Consider the following 27,940-nt stretch of genomic DNA (forward strand, 5'->3'; position numbering starts at 1 on the left):
TTAGATAAAAAAGAATTTTCTTCTCTCAAAAGAAGTTGGTTTAACAAGACACTGTTGTATAAATCATATTGACAACTAACAATTAGTACCAGACCGGGGTATACACAAGGGCAGTATTTCACATCCACTTCAATTTCAAATAAAACTTAAGTTGTTTTAATTAAACAATTTCTTGGCATTATTCAAAACATTAATCAAGCTGTTATCTCCTAAGACTCATTTTCTTTACAAACGAAAATTTCCAATCTCGGTTTTAAAAAAAGGCAAACCAGTAAGCTACATTAGAGATTAGATATAATATACAGACTATGCAGCCACATGAGAAATAGTTTTCTGCTGCTTTATTACACAGGTAGTTGCCTCCTTCAGCTAAAGCCCGAAGTCTTGTATTTGTTTAATGCATATTGGGTTTTGTTCTATTACTTGGCAGGAGATTGTACTCCCCTGAGTCAGCTGTGTTCATTGGTCAGAATAAATTCCAGCATCTGACACCAATTCCATTAATCACAGGCAAGCCTGAATAAATGAGTAAGATAATAGAAAGGCAAAAATATCTGGTGAATGGTGAACATTGTTTATGTATGTATGCTCTTCAGTAATATAGAAGAAGAGATCTGAGATATTCTTTTGAGTTCAAGATATATGAAACTCTAACAAAAAGGATAAAGTTCTCCTACATGAAACACTTTATCCCAAGCAAAAGGTGTATGAACCAAATAATATATTACTAACATTCTTAATACCTCCACCCTGAAAGAATTCAGATAAATTTCCATGTGAAGCCATCTTTGTTGTTTGTTTCCTTACTTGTTACAAATAATTGGCCACTTAGAACAAAAGAGTTTAGGGACATTTCACGATTGTACTACGTAAATACAGCACAAAATTTGGTTTCTAGAATTAGAATTCCTTATTCAATTAATTAAACCTAACTTCCTCAATAAGTAAAATACTACATTTCAAAACAAAGTCTAACAGTTTGTAAGTTACTGTACATAACAAGTAGGTATAGTTCCCTTGAGGAAAATGACTATACAGTGACACATTTCGATTTTCAGTATGGACCACTGAATGGACAGATTAGACTGAAACCTGTGTGATGCTCTTTCTACTTCTAACTGAATGGTGTATAGGGTTGTAATAGTTTATTCACACACCACACAGTTTTCAACTACATCTTTTTTTCAATTAGACATGAACGTACTGGGACAAAGTTGGCTTCAATGATCAGCTTATTTCAAGTCAGAATCCAATTTGCAATTCTAAAATTTTATCAACAAACAGTATTGTGACTAAAAAATCATTTTAAATCTTAAACTTTTAAACACAGTAACATATAGAGATGGAATAACCTAGACACTTATTTCATTATAATATTTTTTATATCTTTACACATCATAAGGTCAACAGAAATACAACCTATTCACACTGCCATTTGCTCCTTTATGCAATTTGAAGCAACATACATGTTTTTCTCCTATATTAATGGCTTCCTTTTATTTTTAAGACTGTGTATTTAGGCATTTAACATACTTTGTAAAACCATGTCTAAAAATCTCCAATTACCTTCTTTGAGAGGCAAAATTTTACAGTTTTTCTCAAAGGAAGAATTGTTGTTTTGAAACACCTTAAGTTCATTAATTAGTATTGTAACATATATGATTCTTAGAATATGGAACTGAAGAGTGATCTTTCATATTGAAAAATCAACTACATAACTACATAATATCATACAGTATGTTCAAATGTATATACTGAAGAACTTTGCAAAATTTTAATAAAAATCCACTTTCAGTTTGTTAAATAATTTCCTGGGAGAACCACTGAGAGAGATACAGTATCCTCGTGATCAAATCATGCAACTCTTCAGAACTAATGTTTATAAAAGAAGTTTTGATTATGTTGATCCAAGTAATGCAGTGGTGGCAGGTTGGGTAAAGGCAAAGTTTTACTTTTAGTTTCCCCAAATGCTGTCTCACTTGATTTAGGAGGGCTTGGGAATACCCAAGAATTATCTTCTAGAGAATTTCTGCCATAAGAGCTGTGTTCCTGAAAGTTTGTACCATCAGTAGGAATGGATCTCTCATTATCTGTCCAGGATTGGAGAATTGCTTTCTCTGACAAAACCTTTATATCTCCTGGTAAAGGGGAAGATGTATGATAAAGTGCTTTGCCATTTGGAGAGAGAGGGGGATGTCTTTTGTATGCTGCAGTAAAATTCGTCAAGTGCAGTTTTGTGCTGTCTTTCCCAAGGTCTTCAATGCATCCTATTGGGGCACAAGCTAAAAGAGAAAGCATAGGCTAAATGTTAGTTTTCATGGCATTTATGATCATAAAATACTTTAACACTTAGCTAATTTGGTTTAATTCTAGAACTTATAATGGAATATTTCCAAGTTATTTTGATCACTGGGGCTCTGAGACTTGGAGATAAATGACAGATGATCTGAGTTCTAATCCTGGATCAGGTATTTACTGATAGTGTGACTTCAGGTAAGTCACTTAACTACTCCAGGTGTCACTGTGCAGGTGTCTGCAAAACGGATGTAGTAATCCTGTCCCACGTGTGTCATAGAGCTGTTAAAAGATCAAGAAATGCATATTTAAAAAATTGGAAACTAATGAAGTTAAAATACAAGTTAAGATCCTGTTCTTGGCTCTAAATGTGGCTAGAAAAGGCTTGAAGACTGCTTATGTGTCAGTGGGGACTGAGAAAACTGTTCTTAAGTTTTAATATATTTTAGTTAAATAAAATATTCCTTTGTTTATTTAAACCTTTTCTCCATAGGTGGTCCAAAAGTAAACTTTTTCAGTAATAATTATATTTTGAATTGGTGAGACACAAGTGAAGCTTTAATATACATTCAAAGGCTTTTATGGATAAAGCAGTTTAAATAAAAAGTTGTAAAATATGTATAAAACATATAATAGCAAATGTAAACTCTGCTGTGGTCACAATACAGGTCAAGTAAAAAAATAGTAAAAAAAGAAAAAAAATATGTGTTTTGTACACATGCAATGACTAAGAAAAAAGACTGCTCTAAAGCTATTACTTAGCGATAGCCAACACAAAATATGTGTCATACTTTGAGCTTTTCCTCTCTTTCCAACTCAATCTATCAGGGTAGAAAGATAAATTTATTCTTACCCCGAGGGATGACCAAGCATAACTAAGGCTCGACTCTGTAGTTTTAGAAGAAACAAAATGAACTACATTATAACATAAGCTCATTGCCTTTTTTCTTGGGAGGGTACGTAGGGTTAAGGGAGAATTGGAAGTAACAGTATTTAGCTTCTGGACAAAGGTAATGCATAGTTCAGGAAAAAAAGTTTCATCTCTGGTAAGGAGTGGTGACCTCAAGCCTGCTACAGACATTGAAAATGTACTAGAAAACTTATGGTTCAGAGCATCATTATCCAGCCAGAAAGGAACACATAATGAGCTACTTCCAAGTGTGGAATGAGCATTTCTCCTTTATTATTCTTTGGAAGTTATATTTATTAATGTAAACAAAGAACCACAATGAAAATTTACTGCAAAATTACTCTATTAGTCCATTTAAAGAGAAGTCTTATTTCTACCATCAACTTATATTCTCATATACAACTTGACCACTGGAAAACTCAAGGACAAAATGAACCAAACTACGCTAGGCTTGCTAAAACACCATATTATTTTGCCTGATTCTCTCCAGAAACTGAAAGGAATCCTGAATTCAATTTTCCTTCCCAATATGCAACATTTCCCTGCACTTATTAATAAACACTCCTGGGGAAAACTATTTATAAAATACAATTCTCTTATGCCCTCTTTAAAACAATTTGAGGTGCAAATAATTTTAAATTAGATGGCGATTATTTTTTATAAAAAGTCATCATTCATTTAAAAGGTAAATTTTAGGGCATCTGAATTTATATTATACAACTTTTTATAAATAAACCTACTATGTAATACTAGGTACAAATGCACTGATTTTTCTCTATGATATAAAAATGGCTTTGGCAAAAGTAGCCACTACTTGTTAACCCAAACTCAAAAAGTTCAGTCAGCCAAGCAGTTCAATAAGAAAGGCAAAGCAATAAAAATTTTTGTTTGGTTGAAGGTGATAAGGGGAAAGCACCTAGTCTCTGTTATAATCAGCTAGCCTTTATGGAAAGAAAAATTAGGTTAATAAAAAACGCAGCAACCAAATAATGAATGAAAGTTATTTTTTTCAAAACAACTTAAAAACGCTAGGTCTTTGGTGTATTCTGTAGCACTGGAATGAAAAATTGCATTTGGTGTCTTTTTTTTTTTTTTTTTAAATACATGAAGTAGTTGTGGTAAAAGGTCAACTAGAGCAAACTTAACACCTCAGCCTTATACATATAAGCGACACTTGGCTGAGAAAAGCCACAAGGGGGAAAGAATACAGTACTGAAGAAAAACACATCAACAACACCTTTATGTGTGAAGTTAAGCAGTATGAGACTGAAGCCAAAGCAGAGAATGGGTAGGCTGTGAACAGAACATACTATATATACTTTGGCTTATCAGACTCATTTGATTAGATTTTGATAAGATATGATAGCTAGTTGCTTTTCAAGCAGTTTGGCTGGAATCAGTGGTTTCCGGCAAACAGTGACTTGCCTTTCTTGATTGCAGTTGGGGTTTTCAGTTTTCTTAGTAGTTCAGCTTGTACTTGAGTCACCAGATGTAAATTAGACATTTCTCTCTTCAGTTCCCAGTAGGCATGTTGCATATTATCACTGAAATACATTTTTTTTTTTAAAAAAAGTTAACACTCATCATTCTTTTTATGGACAAAAGGGAATAACTTTAAAATAGAAATAAGTAAATCTGCATTTCTGCTCCACTTAGTTTTGAGATGGTGTAAATAAAACAACTGAAAGATATTTAATTAGGGCATTTTAATAAGTGAAAAGATCTTATAGGAATAACATTGTCCTTCTGATTTCTAGCAATTACCTGTACTGTATTAAACAGAAGAAATATTCTAACCGATAAGAATTTCTTACAGGACTCTTCTCAGGACTGAGATTTTATTATAGCCTATAATGTACAGTGGTGTTAATATAATTAGTAAGTAGTAAGGAATATATTCTTCATTTGCAAACCTGGTCAAGAATAAAGTTACATTCATTCATATAAGGATTTTAAATTTGTATTTATCTTTTGATTGTTTTGAGGTTGTGAATTGAAATGACATATCAATTGCTGAATGTATACCCAAATCCACATTAAAATAAAATTTAGGTTTCATGAATTACATTCTTTATGTTTGACTGGGCTGTCTCATATTGTTGTTTCTAAACCAATGTGACATGACAGCACAAGACATGAAGAGCCAGATGATTTCCCGGTAAGAAAAAAGAAGCTAGACAGAGAGGATTATATGAAACAGAAATGAAAACTTTGAAAATGCCTCTCATATTTTTATAATTAAAAGTATTTTACCTCAATTACCGAGAAATTATAAATTAGTTATTTTAAACCTAAATTTTTAGGTATCATTTTCCATTAAACATCCAGATATTCAGGGTTTTCTTATTTTTTAGGTTCTAAATTGCCAACTAAATGGAGTGAAATCTTCAGCATATATTCTCATTTTGTTGTACAAGAATACACAAAATATTAAATGTCATAATAACTGATCTCATAGTGTTCAAGCAACCTCTTAGAGATACTAGTGTAGTTTTAGTAGTATAAAAATAAAACTAGACAAACATGTCATCTCATGCTTCAATTTTTGTCTAATCATGAAAACTTAAACTTCAAGGTAATAACACTCAAAATCTAAATCTAATATCCTTGTTACAGAAGCAATAGATATATTCAAAAAAAAAGAATTATTTTGGATTATGTAAGGTTAAATAACTTAGTTTATGTCAAAATAACTCGTATTCTACTCAGAATATAATTCTTTAACAACAAGCATCAGAACAAACTTTATACTACTTTTGAGAAAAATCTTCTAGTTTTAGTCTGTTGTAAACGTCATTTGTTAACCCACAGTGTATTAAAAAATCACAGGGGTTTTTGCAGGTTTTTAATAGCTGTGATATAATTACTATAGCAAAAATTAGTTAACCACCTCTATTCCACCAGTAAAACATCTGAGATGTTTGCTCAATGAATGTTTCACACAGGAACCTGTCTTGAGTGTGAAAAGAGTTGTTGGTTCCTTGGTGCCATTCTGGGCATTCAGTATGCTTTCCAAAGTTACTCAAACTGTACAGCAGTAAGTGTAATTAATAGTAAATGCAATTCTGGGCATCTAGTATGATTTCCAAAGAATTACTGATGTTATACATTGTTTAAATATAAACAATGTATGTGTGCTAATTCATGCAGATAGTCATTGATATGAATAATACAGTTTGAAAATAGTTTATCATTGGCATCAGATGGTAAATCAGTACTTGACTTAGAGAAAAGCAAAGCAAATACCCAAGATAATGTTTGGGTACTAAAATACCAAGCACATTTAATCATTCAAAATAGCTAGGCCTGTAAAATAAAAGAGAAACAATTGTAAGGAAGGTGTTAACATAGTGTCTAATATACATTTTTCAATTTAATTCAATGAAGACTCCTTAAAAATTAAGTTGAAAACTAGGTCACCAAGTTTCACACATATCTGGTCTTTTATGTATTTTGCCCTTAATTTCACCTGAACTGAAAACTACAGACATAAAATCTAAAATTATTACTAAGCATAAGCTCTCCCTCTTGTGGATAACAAAAAAAATGGCAGTTAGTATTATCTAAAGTGCCACAGTCTTCAAAGTGTGTAAAATATCACTTTTAATTCTATCTACTTGAACAAAATGTTTAAACCATTACTTAAGTGAGACTGGAAAAGGCAAGTTGTTATCCCTCAAATTTTTAGCAAGGTTCCAACTAACCCACTTTACTTAAACGAGCATTTCTGAGGCTATGCATTAGATGGCACCTCCAACCCAACTTCACCCCAGTTCCCCAACTTGGGAGTGTTAACTTAACTTTGTTTTAAATGCCATACAAGCAAAATCCTAGTAATATATATAGTTTTCTATAAAGGAATCATATAACTGCAACACCAAAGCATCCCAAATGAGAACCCTTAAAAAAAAAAAAAGATTAAACAAAAATCATGGTTACCATTTATTATGTGCTAGGCACTTCAACCACATTCTGACACAACTTGGCGAAGTGGGTAACCTCATTTTACACATAAGGTAAGATGTTCAGGAGTCTACTCTACTCTACTATATGGCTGTTGAAAACAACCTTTCAGCTATCCAGTCTAATGACTGATTGCTGCCCTTCTGGGGTAGCATTTTTCACATCATCAACATCATCATCGTCCATTTACCAAGCACCTACAATATGCTGACTGCCAACACAATCTTCTCAGCCTCAGTATAAAACTTTACACCTCTGACTTTTAAATGTAATGAAACTTGCTTTTTCACATCTCAAGATGGGGTACATGTCCTGCTTACAAAGTAAAACTGTATAAAAGCTCAGTTTTCCTAACTGACACTATACATTCAGCTCTTTAATACAGAAATGAATATTCCTTGTATAAGAAAAATTTACTTCACTGAGTTTTCAGCCATACATATTTTTCTTTCGCTTTTGAGAATTTACCGAACTGTTACCTCCCTCCCCACCAGAGGAACTAAACTTAAAGTATGGGATATTCTTAGCAAAGAGCTATAGCTTAAAAACATGTATTTTGACAACTGTGATTCCCCCAAACAAGTGTCTTTCAAACATTTTTGATTGCAAGGCACACAGCAAAGCAATCATTTTACACTGCAACCCAAAGAAAACAAGTTACGAGAAACCATACTTACCCTTATGTGTAATTACATTGTTTTGTTCTATTTTGTGTTATTCCATATTTCAAAAATGTTTGTCTTAACTCACAAAATTTCATGATCACTAAAGAAACACAGAAGAGTCTGAAAAACACTAACCTAATCCATATTTTCTAAACCAGGGATTTACATTTTAAGAAGTCATCTGTAACTCAGTTCCACAATGTAAGTTTATAGATGATGAGAAAAAACAAGTACAGTAACTCCATACTTAGATCTGGTTCAAAAACCAAAGCTGTCAACTTAAAGCCAACAGCAAAGCAAGACGCTGACAGGACACTGGCTAAATTTCTGATAGGGCATTATTGATAAATGATGATTTATAAAAATACCATATAAATATATGTGTGTGTATATATATATATGCATATATGTTATATATTATATATGTATTCATATATATATACATGAAGTACCATATAAAAGTAATTTCAAAGGTTCACTCTATCCTAGGGAAACATTGTAGTACCTCATTTGCCTGGCAATATGATAAAGGAAATACAAAAAAAAGTGTTTCAAAAAAGGGAGTTTTCCAAATAACTGAAAAATAATCCTTAAAAAATATCTAAATCTTTAGTTAATGGTTTTGTGGAAATACTCCTACATATTTTCCCCTAATATAGTAAATTTAATTCATCATCTGAATTATTCCACTTAAAAGTGAATGAGGTAACTTAGCAATGATTAGTAAACCACAGGAATATAAACTGGAAATAGGTATAAATAATGAGATGAAGAAAAAACAGGATGCAAATGCAGTAGGGAATGAAGCTAACATAAAAATGCATGATATGAGGTTTACCAAGGGTAGGCCATGTATTGGATGTAAGTTTTCTAGTTGCCAACCAGAAGAGGGAAAACTAATCAGTTTTGCAGTTCACATTGATGACATAAGATAAATACAAACCAATTTGCAAAAAAAAAATCAAAAGCATATTCAAGCACTAAGGGAGCCATTAGGACATTTTTTTAAATTACACAGTTCTTTAACATACAATATCCTTGGTATAGCTTTAATACAAAGAATCTTTTAGACCGAATTTTCTTTTCCCCTCCAAAAAAGATGACCGGTAAGGGGATCTTAACCCTTGACTTGGGTGTTGTCAGTACCATGCTCTCCCAACTGAGCCACGGGCTGGCCCCTTTTTAGACTGAATTTAAAGCAATTCTCTCTAAAAACTTTTTCTCATGTAACCCTCTGAGTTGATACTGACTTTTAGAGAATTCAAGACTGCAATTTGAAGCCATAACTATAGCTCTGTAGCTTCAAAAACTGCACTCACCTCCTTGGGTCTTCAATATCCCACAAATCCTAGCATAGTTTCTTCACTATCTTGTTAGTTATCTGATGCCTTCAAACATATTTTTGGCGGGGAGCCAGGTTTTCAAAATACTCCTAGTGGAAGTGGTCCAAACTATGTAATCTACCATGAATGGAAGAAGTCCCATTCTATATGACATGTGTTTCTAATATACTATTTATATAGCCCCTTTATTTGACCTACTCTAACATATTTATTCATTCTCTGCTTCTTTCCAAAAACAATTTGAAGTGGCCTATAAAAATGACAAGTACTGCAGAATTAATAAGGGAAAAGACCTAGGTTGACAGGATAAAAGAAGGTAACTTGGACAAAACAGATGACTTTGACAAACAGTTTACATGGATACTATACTAGACACATTGTTTTTAAAAAAGAAAATATTCCTTACTATAAACTTAGATAAAATCTGAAGGCATAATTGAACAGTTTCAACAAGCAGAGTTGAGTAGCAGCAACAGAGACTACATGGCTACCCCACAAAGCCTAAAAATATTTACTGTTGGCACGTTGTAGAAATAGTTTGCCAATCCCTGATCTAGCAGAATAGCTGCATGTCATTTCCTCAAATTGTCTTCCCTAACTGATCATTTCTTTCAGCAGGTATTTAATAGGAATAGGGCTGAGACAATTGACATTATTCACTCAGGTCAGTAAACTTGGGAAGCCAAATGATTAACAATGAAGTTAAATCAATATTTTTCATTGGATGGAAGGTATCCATGTAGAGAGGGCATCCTAACACAGTAGAAACAAAAATTATTAAATAATTTAAAACACAGAACTTAAGTTATGTAAGTAAAAATACGTATTTGAGAAAAATGGGTTAAAGTACATGAACTCTGATAGCTACTTCTGTTCTTACTCTTAAGAGGAATATATAATAGTTTTTCAAAATTCGTGCTATTACAAAGACTAAGGTTTTCCAAGTTTGCCTACTATTACTGTATATGGAAATGCATAATTCTTCATGCACAAAATCAGGGCTTATTACAGAACACTTCCACATAGCTAGTTCCCTAAAATAATATCTAAAATATTACTGAATGTTCAGAAATTCTGTTTAAGGTATCACAGTGTACACCTTCCTGCAACTTAAGTTCAAGCCTACTGTTTTTTTAATAAATATATTGTGATCACAGGTTACATTCAGTATCCAAGTAGTATCCATTTGTTTTGTTTTTAAGGTTAAATCATAACAGAAATCTAGGTACCCATAAAAAGTGACCTATAGAAGAGAACATATATTATTTTAATGTTGAAGAATGTTCATACCTTGAAATGCTTAGTCTTTGGAGATCTTTGCTCTTCAGATTGTCTTCCTGAGATGGATCCTGTCATTTGTTTAAAAAAGAAGTTAATAAGTTGTAATTGTTACATTGTTTATTCTCAGCTCTTTATTACCACAGACATGTTTCAGCATTTACAGAATACATCGATAACTGTACAGCATAAAACTTGATTTCATATCAATTTTATTAAGATACTTCCAACCTATACCAAAATCTCTTCCAATTATTTAAATCATTAATTCTTTAATTTTCCTTAAAGAATAATATTGCTCTCATGAAAAAGAACTTGAGTCTTAGAAAATATATTTCTGAAGACACCAATCTGAAGTCTATATTCAAAAAGTATAACATTTATTACACTGCTGTTTATTTAAGGTACAGCTGAAATGAATTCCATGGGAAAGTGTAGTTTTTTGGTATTTTACTTTTTTGTATTACCTAAAAGAACCAAAAATTTAAAACACGTTACTGTTTAAAAAGATGAGCATAAATTTCCTCATTCCACATAGACACAAAATGACCTGGCAAGGATTTCATACAGTCCCTATATAGTTTTAAGTTACAGTAGTTTAGGATGTAGATATAACAAGAAAGAACCTACAAAAGATATTTTTAAATAAACTTAATATGTTTAAGACAATTCTCTAACATTTTTGGCAATGAATTCTCACGCAAGGGTATGTAGCAAATAAAAATGAGTATCACAGGTACTATTCTACTGGCAAAAGTGGCCAGTAAAAGCTGACAGAACAAAATTTAAGTGTACTATGCCTTATTTACATAATCTAAATTATATGTTTTAAAGTGGAATATTAAAAAGCTGAATAAGGACTTCATGAGTACTCTGAACTTGGGAGAGTAAAATATTAAAAATATTTCATATTATAGTAGTTAAAGCATTTTTGGATCTCTGATTTTAATAACATAACAAATTGCATCTTAGAAAGCCCTATGGAAAGGGGAAACAGAACTGGCCCACGAGTCAGGGGAGGTTTGACCACTAACCAGGCACATATCCTTGGACAATGTTCTTTTCTGTTCTCCATAGGAAATGAAAAAATCAGATCACTTTAAGTTTCTTTGTATCACTACTTAAAAAAAAAATATTTTAAGTAGCATATATTTAAGCATACATTCATTGGAAACCTTCCTCATTTTTAAAGTGAACAATATTAAAAAAATAATCTGACAGTTTGGGTGGGAAAATATTTTTCGAGCTGCCATCTAACAATTGAGAAAATCTAATGTAAATCAGCAATAAGCTCAAAGGAATTGTCTCTAATATTCAAATACCCAATTATTGGCCAGTAATCAGTTTGCTATGTTCTAAACACAGTAATGGATTTGTTTCCCAACTAGGGCCTTAAGATGTGGTAGTTTCACATAAAGAAGGGCCCGTGGCTACAAAATTTTGAACAATGTTCCAGTTATACAGGTTCCTATGCTATAGGTCTTCTTAAAACAGTTAATATACTACAGCACATTGTGAATCTCTAAATGGGTTTATTAGTGACCTTAGACATCTAAACCAACTCCATTTTACTGATGCAGTGTTTCTTATAATTCTTCAGTCCCTTGAGTCTATATTTCTCACAGGATCAACTGTTTGGAATGTAAATGGCTGGAATACTACGGGATACAGAAAGTCTAACTAACTATACTAACACCAAATACTTAAAAAAGCAAAAAAATCCCAACACTATTAGTCCACATAGGATGCTATTACACACTTCAGAACATATTATAAAATATGTTTCCTGGAAAGTAGCATCTTAAAAATATTTGTAAATATGGCTAGAGTAGCTATAAGCAAGATTAATTATTAATGTGAACATAAATTTCTCTTGTTGGCTTGCTATCAGATTCCCATATCCAAAAGGACTTGTGATCAACAACACCTCTGAAACAATATTTAAAAGTACATTCCACAACATCAAGATTTTAACTTGAAACCCTTTATAAATTGATATTTCCGCTCTTCCTCTTCCTGGTTCATTTCTCAACTGTGAGTATTTTTTTTACTTCACAGCCTCCCCACAAAATGCCTGTAAAGGAGGGGACCATGATTTAAGTCTTTTTTTTTTTTTTCAGTGCTCCTCCCTTATGTCACCTTCAGCTCTTAAAAGTTTGTCTCTCAGATTTAATTTCATCATAAGTTAAAGAAAAGTGATTTCTAAAGTTTCTTCTCTCTAAAAGTCTTTCTGTGATTTGGATGCTTATGGTAGATGAATTTAAACTAAAAGCAAATTTATTGCCTAGCACCACCTAGTGGAAAAGAGTAACTAATAAATTATAAACCAAACTTTAAACATACACATAGTCTGAAAGCACTGCCTTTCTGAATTACTCTAATCAAGTTTTTTTCTTTAAAAACATTTACTTACTGAACACACTATATACTGGGCACTATGCTACTGCTTTACATACACTAATTTAATCTTCATGAAAAACTAGGTATTTAATATCTATAGAAAGCAAGTTCCAAAAAGTTGAATGATGTTCCTAATGTTACATAGCTAATAAGCAACACCATAATTATGAGCCAGGTTTCTATGATTCCAGGTACTGCTTCCTACTCTACAATGAAATATCCATTATGTATGAATGAAAGCTATAGAAATATTTTAAGGATAATGGATATCCTGACAATTAAAATTCAGAGCTTAAAGGTGCAGATCTTTTCTTGCAAACACATCTTTTTGGAAGAGGCTTCTCAGTGACAATGGCAACTGGGCTTGTGGAAGAGGATGCTTGAAGCTTTCAAGGAACTGTGGTATGTAGCCACAAGTTCAAAGCTGGGAAAATCAACTTTAGATGTCAAGTAGAAAAAAAAATCTTGGCTCTAACAGGAGTTGACAGTAATTTTTGTAGTGTTTCCCCTTTATCAGGGCTGGGGGCTCCAAACCCAGTTCTCATTGCCCAGTTTAGAGGAATTCATTTGGTTAAGGCCAAGGCAGAATGTTATATTATTCTGGCTCATTCTTATCCAGTGCTCATTTCTGATAAAGACTACATTATAGAAGACAGAATAGAATTGTCGGCTCCATCTAAGGATATCTGGGATTCAGAATCTTGGCTGACAGAATCCTGACTAGCATTCAGGATGTATAGAAAGTAGGTCCTTTTTCAGGTGGTGGCATCCCAGAGAAACTCCCATGGAATAGGAGACACCATTCCTCAATAGTGATGGAATGCTCTAGCAAGCAAAACGGGCAGGGAAACAGTGATATAACTGGTTACAGCTTAGTATGAAATACGTGAATGCACAAAATGGCTATTTGCTTTAGACTACTAAGCTTTTCGATTTCTTCAAACAACTATTTTAAATTTTGCATTTGGTGTATTGCTCTCACACTCTCCTGTTTCTATATCATTTCCTCTTTGACCCTCAGCAATATTTGTCAGGACATCTGAAAACATATATCCAAGCTTGCTAGAACCCAATGTAAAGTAGTGTTAGTAAACAGACTCTTGGTGAGGAACTGAGAGGCAGCCTGTATTTTAGTGGATGACTTTAGGCGAACCACACTTTAGCAGCTTGGCAAGTTTTTGTTTCTTCCTATTCTTGAATTCTAAGCTGTTTGCTGATGTTTCTCCAAAAGTATTAGTCTTCTGAAAAGATTCAGGCTCTGTAAAGTTTTCTTTCTTGTTGTTGTTTTTTTAAGAATTTTTTTAAAGAAATGAAATGGGAAACTTAAAACCTGAGCTCTCTTTAAACTTTACGGAGAAAAAAATAACTTAAGGAAATTGAACAAAGGGGAGTTTAAAGAACAGTTATAATAAATTAATAAGCTTTTCTAAAATAAGCCTTTTTAAAAACAAAATTGTAATTCTGGGATCAGGCTAAAAGTATACAGCGTATCACATTTTAGCAGAAATGATGAAAGGGAAAGAGAAACATGAATTTTTCAGGGATGAGAACATTCTCTTTCAGAGCAGTTACAATTTATGTTAACTCTATGGTTTAATAGTTATAAATCCTACATATAATGCACAGTGAATACTGAACTGCTCAATATAATAATTCTGTAGTACCGTTTGTTTGGCTTTTTGTAGCTCTATTTTGAGATCGCTACATTCCTTCCTTATCAGTTCCAGCTCTTGTTCCAAACCATGGATCTTCAGGTCACAGCTCAACTTTTCCACCTCCCAGTTTGATGAAGGTGGACTTAAATTCCTCATCACTACAAAAAGGATGGATATCAAAATTGTTATCTCTACCTTCTACACTGATTGCAATTCTAAAAAGGTTATGCTGATAAATGTAAATAATAGAAAAACTAGTATAAAACATACACAACCATTAGCAGCTTTTTAAAAAAAGATCTATGCTAATGAGAATAAGAAATCTTGCAATCTTGCTTCAGAATGTATTAATCACCCCATTCTTGATTCTCTACTTAAGCTGAAATACAAATCTGTCAGTCTGGAATTTTAAAAGTTACTACACGAATCAAGCATATGCTAATATTGTAGACAGACAATCTATTCTGCAAAAGTCAAGGTTAAAACAGTGATGAAAGTAACAAACAATAATCTGAGGCTCAGCTAATCACTCCATCTAGTCACCTTAGTCCCCTCAGAGAATATAAAGTTTAAATGACATGCCTTAGAACATGATGTCAAAACAATTTTATTCATAAACATCCCACTGTAGAAACTCAATACAACTGGATAATGCTTTATCCTTGAGTTAGTACATTAGTCTATCTATAAAAAGTCTTAAGAGATCTCATTTCAATCAATAAGAGATCTCATCTCAATCTCCTATCAAAAGGTCTCTCAGAGGCCCACTCTGCAGCTTGTCTCATCAGAATGTTCATGGAAACAGGCTATTACCCATATCCCTCAGACCTAACTTTCCACCCCATCATTTCATCTGTTCCTTTTAACAACCTGCCGAAAGAAGAAAAAAGAAAGTAATTGTAATTACTTCTTAATAGTATGTCTGTGGGCAACAAGTTCAGTAAGACAGAAAAGCCAGGACATACCAGTGGGCCAGAAGTTTTGACAAGGATGGGGTTCTACCTCTTTCCTCCTACACTTCATCACAAACTAGCCTTGAATAAAAACCATCAAATTTCCTCTAGGAAAAGTACAATTATAGCTAAGGAAAAGTTAAAAGGTGATACAGAACAGAGAAATTAATATAAGCCTAATAATTAAAACAAAGCCTTAGCATACATTTACAGATAAAGAAAACTGATCGTGGACGTAACACATAAATGGAAAAATGTATTAATTCTGTTAGAATATTTATAACAAGTAAGTGGCATACCCAGCTGAGTTTCCACCTCTGTCCTTAGCTGGAGGAGTTCTACTTCTTTAGATTGTAGCTGTTCATTCAATACTTTCAAAGATTCAGAGTTGTCTTTATTCTAGTTAAATAGGGAAAGTGCCGTGTTACATTCAATAAAATCTATACGTTGGTATTATATCTTAATTTTCAGTTAGGTATTGAAAAAATTCATTCTAGTCTTCAAAAGCAAGGTGGGAAAATTAACTTAAGTTTCTCACTTTATTATTATTATTATTATTTTTTTGTCTAACTTAGAACATTATTATTCACTGGCTTCTTTTAATGTTACAATGCCATGATTTTTCAAAATAATTTAGTGCTGTTAGATGTGCTTAAGTCCTAGACATCACTGAGTACTAAGTATTTGTTACAAGTATTATTAAAACTTTTCATTTTGCCTTAAATATGTATATTTAAAATTTTTAACTTGTAAACGTACATTAGTCCCTCCTTATTCATGGCCTTGATTTCCACAGTTTCAGTTACCTCTGGCCACCCACGGTCCAAAAATATTAAATGAAAAAATCCAGGAATAAATAATTCATAAAGTATTAAACTGCATGGCAATTCTGAGTAGTGTGATAAAATCTTGAGCAGCCCCGCTCTGTCCACCCAGGACATGAATCATCCCTTGGTCCAGCTTATCCACACTGTATATGCTACCTGTGTGTTGGTCACTTAGGAGCTATCTCCGCTATCAAATCAACTGTGGCAGTATTGCAGTGCTTGTGTTCAAATAACCCTTATTTTACTTAATAATGGCCCCAAAGCACAAGAGTAGTGTTGCTGGCAATATGGATATGCCAAAAAGACGCCATCAAGTGCTTTAAGTGAAAAGGTAAAAGTTCTTGACTTAAGAAAGAAAAAAAAATGTACGCTGAGGTTGCTAAGATCTATGTGAAGAACAAATCTTTTATCCATAGAACTATGAAGAAGGAAAAAAATCATGCATAGTATATATAGAGTACTATCTGTGGTTTCAGGCATCCACTGGGGGTTTTGGAACATATTCCCCTTGGATAAGGGGGGACTACTGTAAGTATTAAACCTCTCATTTCTAATTTTAAACCTCCTGAAGAAGAAAATTCATTTGCAATATACAGATATCATTCTTTTCAAACCAACTTACCATTTTATCTAATTTGCTCTTCAAATTATCTCTATCAATGCAAACCTCTCGATATGCATGATATGCCTTATTTACTTGTTCTCGTCCCACAGAACTTGTTTCTTCATCTAATCGAGCTCCTACAAGCTAATGGTATGAAATAGAAGAGAAAGCTTAACAGAATATTCTACAGAAAAAAAAATAAGTCAGGCTTCTGATGGCTCCACATCTTACTTTAATCGTTGTAATGCAGGAATAAAGCCTGGACCATAATTAAGTGAACATTTTATTTCCATACAATTAATCTTTACTGAGTAAAAAGCACAAAAGTACAGAATATTTCTAAAAACTTTCTATTCTACACTTTTACTTAACCAGTATTTTATACTTCATAGTATCTGTTTTATAACATATTGTCATCACACTACAACACAGTACATATACCATTCTTCTGAGGTACTTAGGTGTTTTCCAAGTCAGTATTATCTAATTTCCATCACCAGAAAAACTATCAAAGTTAAGGCATACAGTGCATGACTTTTTAAGGAAGAGACATGTTAGTTCATTAAATCCTGTATTATTATAGAATAGGAATTAATAGGATTGTTGTTCAGAAACGACAGAAATGTTTCCAATGTTAACTATACACTAAATACTATTTTTCTACTGAAGTTTAAAATAAACATAGCTATTACAAGCTCCAAAATGTTACCTTCTCTCACTCTATCCCAGTATGTTACAAATTTACTTAATCACCATTTTTAAAAATTTACATAAATTTAAAGAAACTATGATTATTTTTACAATTCACTCTCCTCCTCTTACCTCCCTCAAATGAATCGAACTCTACCAAGTCCCATCCTCAATTTTTTTTTATACAGCCTAATTCATTTCCATGGCTGCTAAGAATTCATTTCCTTTACCCTTTGTGGAAGCTGCTATTTGTGAGATACAAATACACTGATGTGATCTGAATATAAACTAAACTAAGTTAAAACTTTAAAACTCAAAAATAAATGGAATGATTGTGGAAGATTTCTCAATACACAAAGCCAAGTAAAAATCTGGTGATTTATATTGAATCAGCTACCTTGCTTATGTATTCTAACACATTTAGGAGTGTGAGTGTTCTGCATGAAAAGGTAAACAGGGGACATTAATTTATCAGCTAAAAGCATCATTCCTATTATGGGTATTAAAAAATAAAAGAGAATGTTAAGGAAGATTTCAGTCCTACTGAAGACATTAGTAAACACATTAGAACAATGTTTCAATAGCTTCTTCCTATGACACTTAATTTCCTGTTAGTATGTCATTTTTTTTTTTTTTGCACAGATTTGAAAATTATGAATAAAATACATACAACTATGAAGGTAAGACAATCTGAAAAAAGGAAAAAAAAATTTGGAATATCACTCCTCCAAGTTGTTAAATTCTATTCTAGAAATATCCACAAAGCACACAGTATAGGAAGCAGAGTATAAGTATAATGCCCAGAGTTTTGAGATTAGCAGTGGGTTATTCTTGGAAATTTAGTACAACCATGGAAGAAAGACAGAAAACATTTAAAATTTCAAATATTTTGAATTTTTCTTTATGTCATAAAACATAATGAAGGTAGAAGATAAAATTACCTTTTCTTCCAAAAATCGTATTCTTTTCTTTAAGAAAGAGTTCTCTTTCTCTGAATCCTTAAGTCTTTTTTTGATGTCTTCATATGCAGTGACAAGGGCAAAATGTGAAGCAACAGACTCATCTCCTGAATATATTGAGACTGGATTCACTGTATCTCCCTTATGCGCTTTTTCATGATTCAGAATGCAGATATCATCTTCTACCAGTGCATCCATGACAGCTATTTAAAAGAAAAAGTATGTATAAAATACAAATGTCTCACCGAATAAATGAGCAGGGAAAAAAGATATATAGAATAATGTGAATACTGTGACAATGTTTAAAAACTCCTATTTCTCTTAGAGGCTGTATGGCATCATGGTTAACAGCATAGACTCCGGAACCAGACTGCCTGGGTTCTAATCCAAGCTCTACCATTTAGTGTCTATGTGACTTTGGGCAAGTTGCTTAACCTCTCTGCTTCAGTTTCCTTATTTATAAAGTACAGAAAATAACAGTGACTCATAGTCTTCAGAATATCAAATGAATTGATATCTATAAAACATTTAAAACAGTTATCTATTATTAATAAGTTCTATAAAAACCTGTGAAATACAATTTTCATTAAACGGATCAAATTTTTAAATACTTTATGGCCATATATTTCTTGTCATCAACATTTCCATTTACATCTATTAATAGCAAGTTTTATAGCTTCCCAATTAATAAATTTTCAAAAATTCCTTAAGTTTAACTTATTACAACATATTATTATAGAAGTTTTAATGCATACTTTATTTCCATTCCAGTAATTGATTAGGTTTGTTGTGTATTAACAGTAAAAGACAAATAAATTAACATTTGAGTGGCCACTATGTCCCAGTATTATGTACTACATTTAAAAATATATATAATCTCATTTAGTCATCCAAACAATTCTATGAGGTGTGTGTCACCTACATTTTATAGGAAGGCCTTAGAATGGTAAAGTAATCTGCCCGGATAAAACTAGTAGAATGTTAGCTTTGTGAGAGGAGAGGCTAAGTCTGTTTTGTTCATCATCATGTCCCCAACTCATCATTGTGTAGAAGGTATTCAATAAATATTCCACTCTGAATAAAGAGTTGATAGAGTAGGATTCAAATCAAACTCTGACTCCAAAACCTAAGACAGGAAGCCAGTTACCTTCATTATTTAATGAAAAATATACTTTCTCTGACATCTACTTTTGCTGTTAGGTACAGCATTACTTCCCCATCTGAGAGTTTTGTTCCTGAAAAACACTATGGAAGGAGAAATTGTGGCTTAGATCTTAGATTAGTAATTAAAGATTACTGAAAATTTTTTTTTTTTACTTTCCTTTGCTTGAAATAAAATTTGGTTACTCACTAGTATCAGTCACTGTTCAAGAACATTATAAAGAAACTGAGGTAGAAAGTAGTTCCTTAACTTTTCCAAAGTAACATAGTAAGTGGAGAGTTGAGATGTAAACAAAGGCGATCCATATTTCACTATGCCTGTTTTCCTCCAAAACTTCTGATCTTCCTCCCTGTGTTCACTTTCCTTTGTTTCAGACAACATGAATACTAATGAAAGGTTTGTTTGTGTGCTTTTCTGGGTTTGGTCTTCTATCACTATTATTTTCTCATTCCTAATTTTACAATTAAAAGCTTACGGTTGCTCTCAACTAAAGCCAAAGTTCGAAGTTTACGCAATTCATGTCTATCTAGGATTATAAGAAAGGTAGGAAAAATAAACTACAACTCCTAAGCAGGTGAAACCTGCCATCCAGTCAGTCTTCACCAAGAACAATTTAAAATTTTCTAACTATGTAGGATAACTCCTGCTTTTAAGTTAGAATCTTTCCCAGTTTATCAATAAATTCCAAGAACAAGGTTGGACTATTCTACCTACGGTATCTCCCAAAATAACAGATTCTCATAACCTTAATTAACTCATGCTGCTGCTGATGAAAGCTGCACCTTCTCCTAATGATAAAGAGTTTAAGTTTTCTCGCTCTACACAGGTTTACTTTTCAATCTCTGGATTCAACTCTATTCCAAAATAATACCAAACATCATTCCAATCATGCTGCTGCCAGTCAAAAACCCTCATTATTTCCTTTCAGAAAGGAAAGTACGAGTTATTCCCATAATGCAAACTGCAAGTATGTGTTATGTATCTCCATTCAAGACTCGTACACACGCACACACATTATCTTAAAAGTATAACAAAAGTATATGGCTAGTTAAGTAGTAGGATGCAGTCTGGTTTAAGGAGAGGTAAAACTGTGCCCTTATTAGGCATTTGATTTAAACAAATGGGCAGGATTTCTTCAACTTGAATATATTTTTCTAAAGAGAGCTGAAAACAAAAAATAAGTATAGACTGCTTTACAAAGCCAAAATAGATGCCCCACAGTTTGTGCACTTTATGGATCAAAGCCTATGCACTTTTGCTTTACACAAAGTTCTAAATAGCTCAGCTGTATGATTTCCTTATTTATTCCTTTTTATCATGAAACAATCATTTACTCAGCAAGGAAAACCCAGTGTGGTAGAAAGTTGTGCAGAAAAGCGACTATTATACCATAAAGGCAGGTAATATATTTGAAACAATACAGAATGCTATGGAGTTAGGGGATGAGGAGAAATAGTTTTCACTGAAGGTACCACAAAAGAACAAATAACTTTTAAGCCTGCATTCTTAAGTGAAGAATTATTGTACTTAAACCTTTACAGTTTACTAACTTTTAGCAGGGGGAACAAGTTCAAAGACCTGAAAGAATGTGGGAAGAAGGGTTGAGAAGGGGAGTGGCAGTAGATGAGATAAGGAAGACAGGATGGGAACAAACTGAGGTGACCCTTTATGACAGAATGATCATAGATTTTGGTCCTCATTCTGTGAAATTTTTAGAAGACAGACCTGGACATGACTAAAAGAATGTGAAGAATATTTATACATTTATTAAGAACATTCACAACCAAATGAATTACTTGTGCTAAGTGTTTACAAATATTATCCCATTTAATTCTCATGACTACCCTATGAGGCCTTATTAAACCCATTTCATAAATGACAAAACTGGGGCCTGGAAAAGTCATGAAGCTTAGCCAGAATCAGATAATTACTATGTAGCAGAAGCACTTAGATTTTAGAGCCTCGGCTATTATTTTTTCTTTTTTTTCTCCCCAATGAATCTTTTATAAAATCTTCCATTGAGAACTACAAAATTAGAAACCCCTCATATGTTTTATAAGTACTCTAGATGGAAGATACTCTAGATGAAGAAGATACTTAGAAGATATTTAGATACTTATAAGTTTTATAAGTACTCTAGATGTACTGATATAACAATGTCACATTTTATACAATATAACTGGTGATTTTTAGGACAAAATGAGTAGTCAGACTGGTTTATTTACATTTGTTGCCTTTTTTATAGATAAATCAACAAAAAGTTGAATATGTGTGGTCTCTCTTAGTATAAGAAAACATTGTTTACATTCATTAGGATTTTTCAAGTTATATACTATTATTCTTCATATTTATTCTAGGTACTATAAACATGACTTGGAATGCACCGAAAAGCAGCATGAAAACTGCTTATCTGTCCTAAAAATTATATGAGAAATAACCATATTAAAGCACACCCAAAAGAAAATCCACTAGCACCACAGATATGCATCAAGTTTTAAGTTCTAAAATAACTGTCATTTAAATTTATAATGAAACAAAAGTTTTAACATTTACATTTGCGGAAACTGCCTATATCTAATCTTACTTACCATAATTTAAATTTTCTTAAAATACCAAACCTTTGTTTACATTAATCTTTAAAATATGATTGCCACAAGCAAAATATTGTTATCAAAAATTCGAATTGCCAAGACTACACAATATTTTAAATAGTCTAACAGGAATTGATAACATTCATTTTCAAAACTTAACGAACATCAAAACATTGTCCAAAGGCATGCTTAAGGTGATTCCTCTTAATCATGAATATCAATAATAAAGGTATTCCACAGGGACATGACACAAAGAATTTTGGCTCTTTCAAAAACATACTAGGAGCTGGCCGCTTAGCTCAGTTGGTTAGAGCACACTGCCTTGCAATACCAAGGTCGAGGGTTTGGATCCCAGTACTGTCCAGCTACCAAAGAAAAAAATTCTAAGAAGCTGGAGATGACCTAGGGTAGTGTTTGACAAAGTGAGTTATGGACTACTGCCTTAGAATTGCATGGAATTGTGTTCAAAAATAATGACTGCTAGGCTCCACTGTAGATCAAAAGCACTTCAAGTGATTTTAGGTCCCACTCCAATTTGAGAACTGCTCATCTACAGGGAACATAAGCTAAGTAGCTACTGTGTAATTTACAGAATTCCAATTATAACTAGTATTCTTGAACATTTATAGGAATGGTTAGTTCTATATTATCAATTGGTAAACACCACCTAACTTTCACGTGAAGATTCTGTTTCTAATATTATAGGAAGTGATTTCATATTCATCATCTCATCTCATCACAATAGTACTGAAGGATTATATAGTGTATTTACAGGCATATATACCTATTATGTAGTCATGCAAACATTTTATATATTTGGCAATTAAATTTTGTATCTTCTTAGAGGTTTACATAAGAATGAGGGTACTAAAAAAGTTCATGAAAAGATTTGTATTACCTTTCAACTCTATATTTCCACAAACTTTCTGAAGTACTCACATAAAGTTAAAAGAATCAGAAAGGACTGAGGTGAAAGATATAAACAATTATTGTTGAAAACAGTGAAATTCCCAAGAATGTTCATAGAGAATGAAGAATACTATTTTGTCAAATAAAGCAGGTAGAAAAGAGAATAATACCTAAGGCTAGGGGAGAGACATAACAAAAAAAAGATTCCAACATTATTAGTCAGAATTATTCTAGAGGATCTTAAATTTCAGTCTTCATTATAATCAACAGGAAGAGGACACAGTTCTTCATATGTACATATACTGGAGTTTGTGATACTAGAAAACAAGAAATATCTTTTGACACCAGGTTGGTATTTTTTTTAGGAATAAATATGGCTTCCTGGCATATTTCATCTCCATTATATCTACTATTTATTGACCACTTACCATATGCCAGGCACTAATGCTTTTATGTGCATTTTCCTACTTTTTAGGCAGGTACTATTATTCTAATTTATAAAGAAAATCTTAGAAAAGTTAAGTACTTTACCCACAGCTACACAACTAATCAGTGTAAAAACTGGGATGTGAACTCAGATTACCAATCTTCTAAATCTGTGCTTTTAATCCAACATTCCGAGAGGCAACACCAAGTGAATTCTGATTTTACTAATAAGAATATGGACAGGGCAGAAAGAACTCAATGGTAGAAAGAACACTGGCCCAGGATTTAGAAACCCAGTTTTAGTCTAGGATCTGCCATTTTGAGAACAGTTTAGTTCACTTCACCACTCCAGATCTAAATCTTCCCACCTATAAAATGACAGGGTTGTACTACATCACTAAGATACTAACTTCCTAAATTATGAAGGTAAAATTTTAATCCAAATACAGAAGGGCAACCTAAACAGATAGCAAGGAATTCACATTGTGCCAGGAACTGAGTAAAAGGTACAGTACACACACTACAAGTCCACATCAAACTCAGCAAGAAAGGTATAATCACCACCACAGATAAGGAAACTGAGGCCCAAAGAAGTGAGGTAAATATGCCTATAATCACACCAGCAGTATGTGACAGAGCTATGGTCTAAATCAAGGCCTATACAGTAGGCTCTTTCCTCTATTCCACAATGTCTCCCGATGTGAATCTTATTTTGAATTTTCATCACCTTTCTACCTCTGAGAAGCGAGAATATTCCTGAACCCACTTCATACAATCAGTCAAGATATACAATCAGTCAAGATACTATGGTGCAAGGATTAAGTCTTATGGAGATGAACAGCCCAACATTTACTCCCTCTTTCCCTACTTGTAATGAAATAATTAGGGGCAGCAATGGCCTAGTCTATAAAGAAGGGAACAACATCAAGTGCCTCTTTTCAAGATATTATCACTTAATCTATGTAACTTAGCAATGAAATACGCTGTAATTCAGTGAGTGTCCAAAAATGTACTTAGCATCAGGTATACAATATGAAAAATTCCACTTCCACTTTTATGACCTACACTGAATTATCTCACTAACTGCCTTAGTCCAGAAATTGGTTTGTATGGACAGGGAATCAAGACTCTTTCAAGGGATAGCATAGGTGTATGAAGAGCAGTCTACGTTTTTCCATTCCTTTCATAAGGTAATACTAAGGTACTTCAAAAAGTTCACAGAAAGATTCATGTTATCTTTTATTATATTTTTCCATGAACTTTTTGAAGTACCCTCATATATCTCAATGCAACTGAGCACCTACTATACCTTAAGTGTTACTGGTATTGTCAATAATTATATTCTTATTGTGGAATTTTGGGGTTTTTTTTTTTTTTTTTTTTTTTGGTGTCTGGCTGGTATGGGGAACCAAACCCTTGACTTTGGTGTTGCAAGGCTGTGCTCTAACCAGCTGAGAACGGGCCAGCCCAATAATTATTTTCTAACAGTGATAAGACAACTCTACTTAAATTCAGAATATAAGTACCATAAAAAAGAAAAAAATAAGTTACATTGACTCTATGACTTCATGGATTACAAAAAACCTCATCACATCATTTTAGTCAATGACCATTACAGTGTTCTGTGTTCGTAATTAGTATTAACTGAATGTTTATGGTATGCCAAGCAGTGTGCTTCACCTTCTAGGGGAACTATCTCATTTGTTCATAAGACCTCTGAGGTGGACAAGGCTGTCCCCATACTACAGGTGGAGAAACTGAGACATGCAAGCAATAGTAAGTGGGGAACCAGGAATGAAAGTCAGGAAGTTGACTCCCGAGCCAGCATAACTCTTAGAAACTATGCTTTGATAGGTGAAATGAGGAGGAGGTTTACCCTCTTATCCGGTATCATGTGATTAAGTGGAAAATTCAGCACTCATATCCTGATGGTCCGACCTAATCCAGTGCCATTTCCCATTACACTATGTTATCTCTTTAATATTAAAACTTACATTTGCATACAACTTCCCATTTATAAACAATACTGCATTAAAATTTTGTAACTATCCTGTGAAGGATGCACCATTCGTAATTTACAATTGGTGGAGTGAACACAATAGATTGGGCAATTAGATATGGCATTTTTAGAGAACTGAAATTTTAGTGATGCTTTGAGATATTGCTCAATCCAATTTAAAATTGCAATAATAAAAAAGAAAGCGTCTTCTACGTTTAAGAAGCAAGGGTCAGTTTTAATCCTGGTACGTCTGTGTCTTTGGTCACCTTAGCCTATTTCCAATGCATCCGGGAGCAATCTATGTTTTGAATTGTGCTACAATTTTTGTGGGTATTTTAATTCTCTTTCGAGTATTCGAGTTCCTTACGTGTAGAGACGCGGGTGTTAGCCTACCTCGCATGCAGTAGTCACTCAAATAACTAAAGAACTCACTGAATACAGAGGTTAGACACTGGAGAAACGGCATATACCTATTGTTAGCCCTCTATAAAGTGTAAGGGGTCGATGTTCACTGCTCGGATGCCCCAGGCAGTACGGTCCTAGCCACGAGTCCCTCCTTCCTTTCCGGTTTATAAATGCCGTCTCAATGAATGGGAAAAATTAAAAAATGAAAAAAATAAAGGCGCCCCAGTAAATCAGAGCACAGAACGAAAATGAGCAATAGGCAAGGAGTAAAGTGAAGGGCCTGGAACAGCCGAGGTGTGGGGGTGACAGGAGCAAGGGACGGCCAGGAGCGGGCCGCTCCCTAATCAAAAGAGGGGGTGCGGGAGGGGGTGAGAGAAAAACGATGATTCCCATCGGGTCAGCAACAGCAGTGGAGCTTGATCCCAGCACTGCCCGCACCCTAGCCCCGGCCGGGCCCAAGCGAATCACTCACCCTGATGCCAGGCTACGTAGGGCCGCCCCCAGGGCCGCCGACGTTCGATTCCCCAGTGTTTGGTAACGGAACCAAACCAAACCGGGTCGCCAGGGGTCACCATGGGCTTCCGGTTTCCTGGACGACACCGCCGCTTCTCCAGCGAAGGTAGCCGCTAAGGGTGCACCGCGGAGAGATTCCCATGGCTTTACTTCGGCTGCGCCAGGCCCGGCGCCACCCCGCCGTTCGGAAAGGACGCCGGAGCTTCTGGAAGGAGGACCGAGCCGAGGCAGGAGGGGCCGAGCCGCCGCGGGAGATGGCCCGTTACCCAGCAACACGCGCGCGTGGCCCAGGCCTGCCGGCGCCGGCTGGCCTTGTCAGGATCCGCACGGGCCGGCGACCGCGTTGCGCGCCGTAGAGGGGAAGCGCTGTTGATGGAGGTGCTGGAAGGAATGACGAGCAGCTCAGGGCAGGAAAAGGGGCTGCTGCTCTCCGCCGGCTCCACGCGAAAGCGACTCGAGGAAACCGGAAGTCCGGCCCAAGGGAGCTGGGAGGGCGTTAGCGTAGTCCGACGCGGGGAAGGGGCGAGGCGTACTACGTGTCCCGTGAGCCTCCGCGGCGGGGCAGGGCCGGCCGTGTCTTGGCGACGTGAGGAGGCGGAGGCGGAGTGGAGTTGGGTAAGAGGCGCCGCCACGGCGGTTGGGCTGAGGGCCGCCTTAGGGGGCGCCCTCTAGCGCGTCCTTTCCACCGAGTGTCCACCTGGGGGTCCTGGAGCGAGTGGGGCGTGTGGCTGGCCCTTACGCGTTTACAGCGCTGTCGCCCGGTTGTGGCGGGGAACTGGGAAACGTGTTAGGTCTGTTTTCTGGGCGCATTGCGAGCCTTCAGGGGGTCATTTGAAACACGAACTTGACGAATTGCTCAAGGTCCCATGGTTATTCACATACTAGATAGAACAGGGGTTGCAGCCCATTGTTCAGTTTAAGGAATGAGAGAGGGAGAAGATGGCAAAGCTTTGGGACAGAACCCGGCCTCCCTAGACTTGCCACCACCTTTGGTTATTTCCGCACGACAGTCCTGAGCTGTGGAGGCACAAGTAATTGAATTCCTTACAGTCTTTGGGGGTCGCAGATAGATGGAACCCCCAAAATTCTGGACTATTTCTGGTTAAATGAATACACGAGAGAACAATAATTGGAAATTTATCCTCCCTAACCGCCAGTTAGCAACACTGACGCCCATTGGCACGCGCTAATTTTGTCGGTTGAGGGCTTAAGTATCGTTTGGGTTAGTGTTCTGCTGGGAGGTCTTTCTGCATCACGTCTTAATTTATCAGCCCAACTGTCAGCTCAAGAGAATGGATTCAACTCAAAGGTTTACTTGAAAATATGTTTTTATTGTTGTTATGCCTCTCTTTTCGATTTAGATTTAAGTGAAAATCCACTTAAATGTTATGAA

The 27,940-nt window shown here is 34.6% G+C and overlaps 1 protein-coding gene across 1 annotated transcript; it reads right to left on the minus strand.

Annotated features, from left to right (window-relative positions):
- Positions 1-133: 133 nt before the first annotated feature.
- On the minus strand, positions 134-26,983 carry AZI2 (5-azacytidine induced 2). Its single transcript, XM_008571312.1, has 8 exons — positions 26,507-26,983; positions 18,525-18,745; positions 16,912-17,037; positions 15,762-15,861; positions 14,519-14,667; positions 10,467-10,525; positions 4,631-4,749; positions 134-2,282 (listed from the first exon to the last, which is right to left on the minus strand). The coding sequence occupies exons 1-8, from the start codon at positions 26,607-26,609 to the stop codon at positions 1,873-1,875; spliced, it is 1,287 nt and encodes a 428-aa protein (XP_008569534.1). The 5' UTR covers positions 26,610-26,983; the 3' UTR covers positions 134-1,872.
- Between the last annotated feature and the right edge of the window lie 957 nt (positions 26,984-27,940).

Source organism: Galeopterus variegatus, unplaced genomic scaffold (assembly GCF_000696425.1).
Source record: "Galeopterus variegatus unplaced genomic scaffold, G_variegatus-3.0.2 Scaffold679, whole genome shotgun sequence".
Lineage (NCBI taxonomy): Eukaryota > Metazoa > Chordata > Mammalia > Dermoptera > Cynocephalidae > Galeopterus > Galeopterus variegatus.

Excerpts from the sequence above, each read along its gene's own strand:
- AZI2 (XM_008571312.1), bottom strand. The coding sequence starts at position 26,609 with ATGGTGACCCCTGGCGACCCGGTTTGGTTTGGTTCCGTTACCAAACAC. Across the intron at positions 10,526-14,518 it reads TACAAAAAGCCAAACAAACG|GATCCATCTCAGGAAGACAA; the intron begins GTACTACAGAAT and ends AACAAATGACAG. Across the intron at positions 4,750-10,466 it reads CAAAGACTAAGCATTTCAAG|TGATAATATGCAACATGCCT; the intron begins GTATGAACATTC and ends AATGTATTTCAG.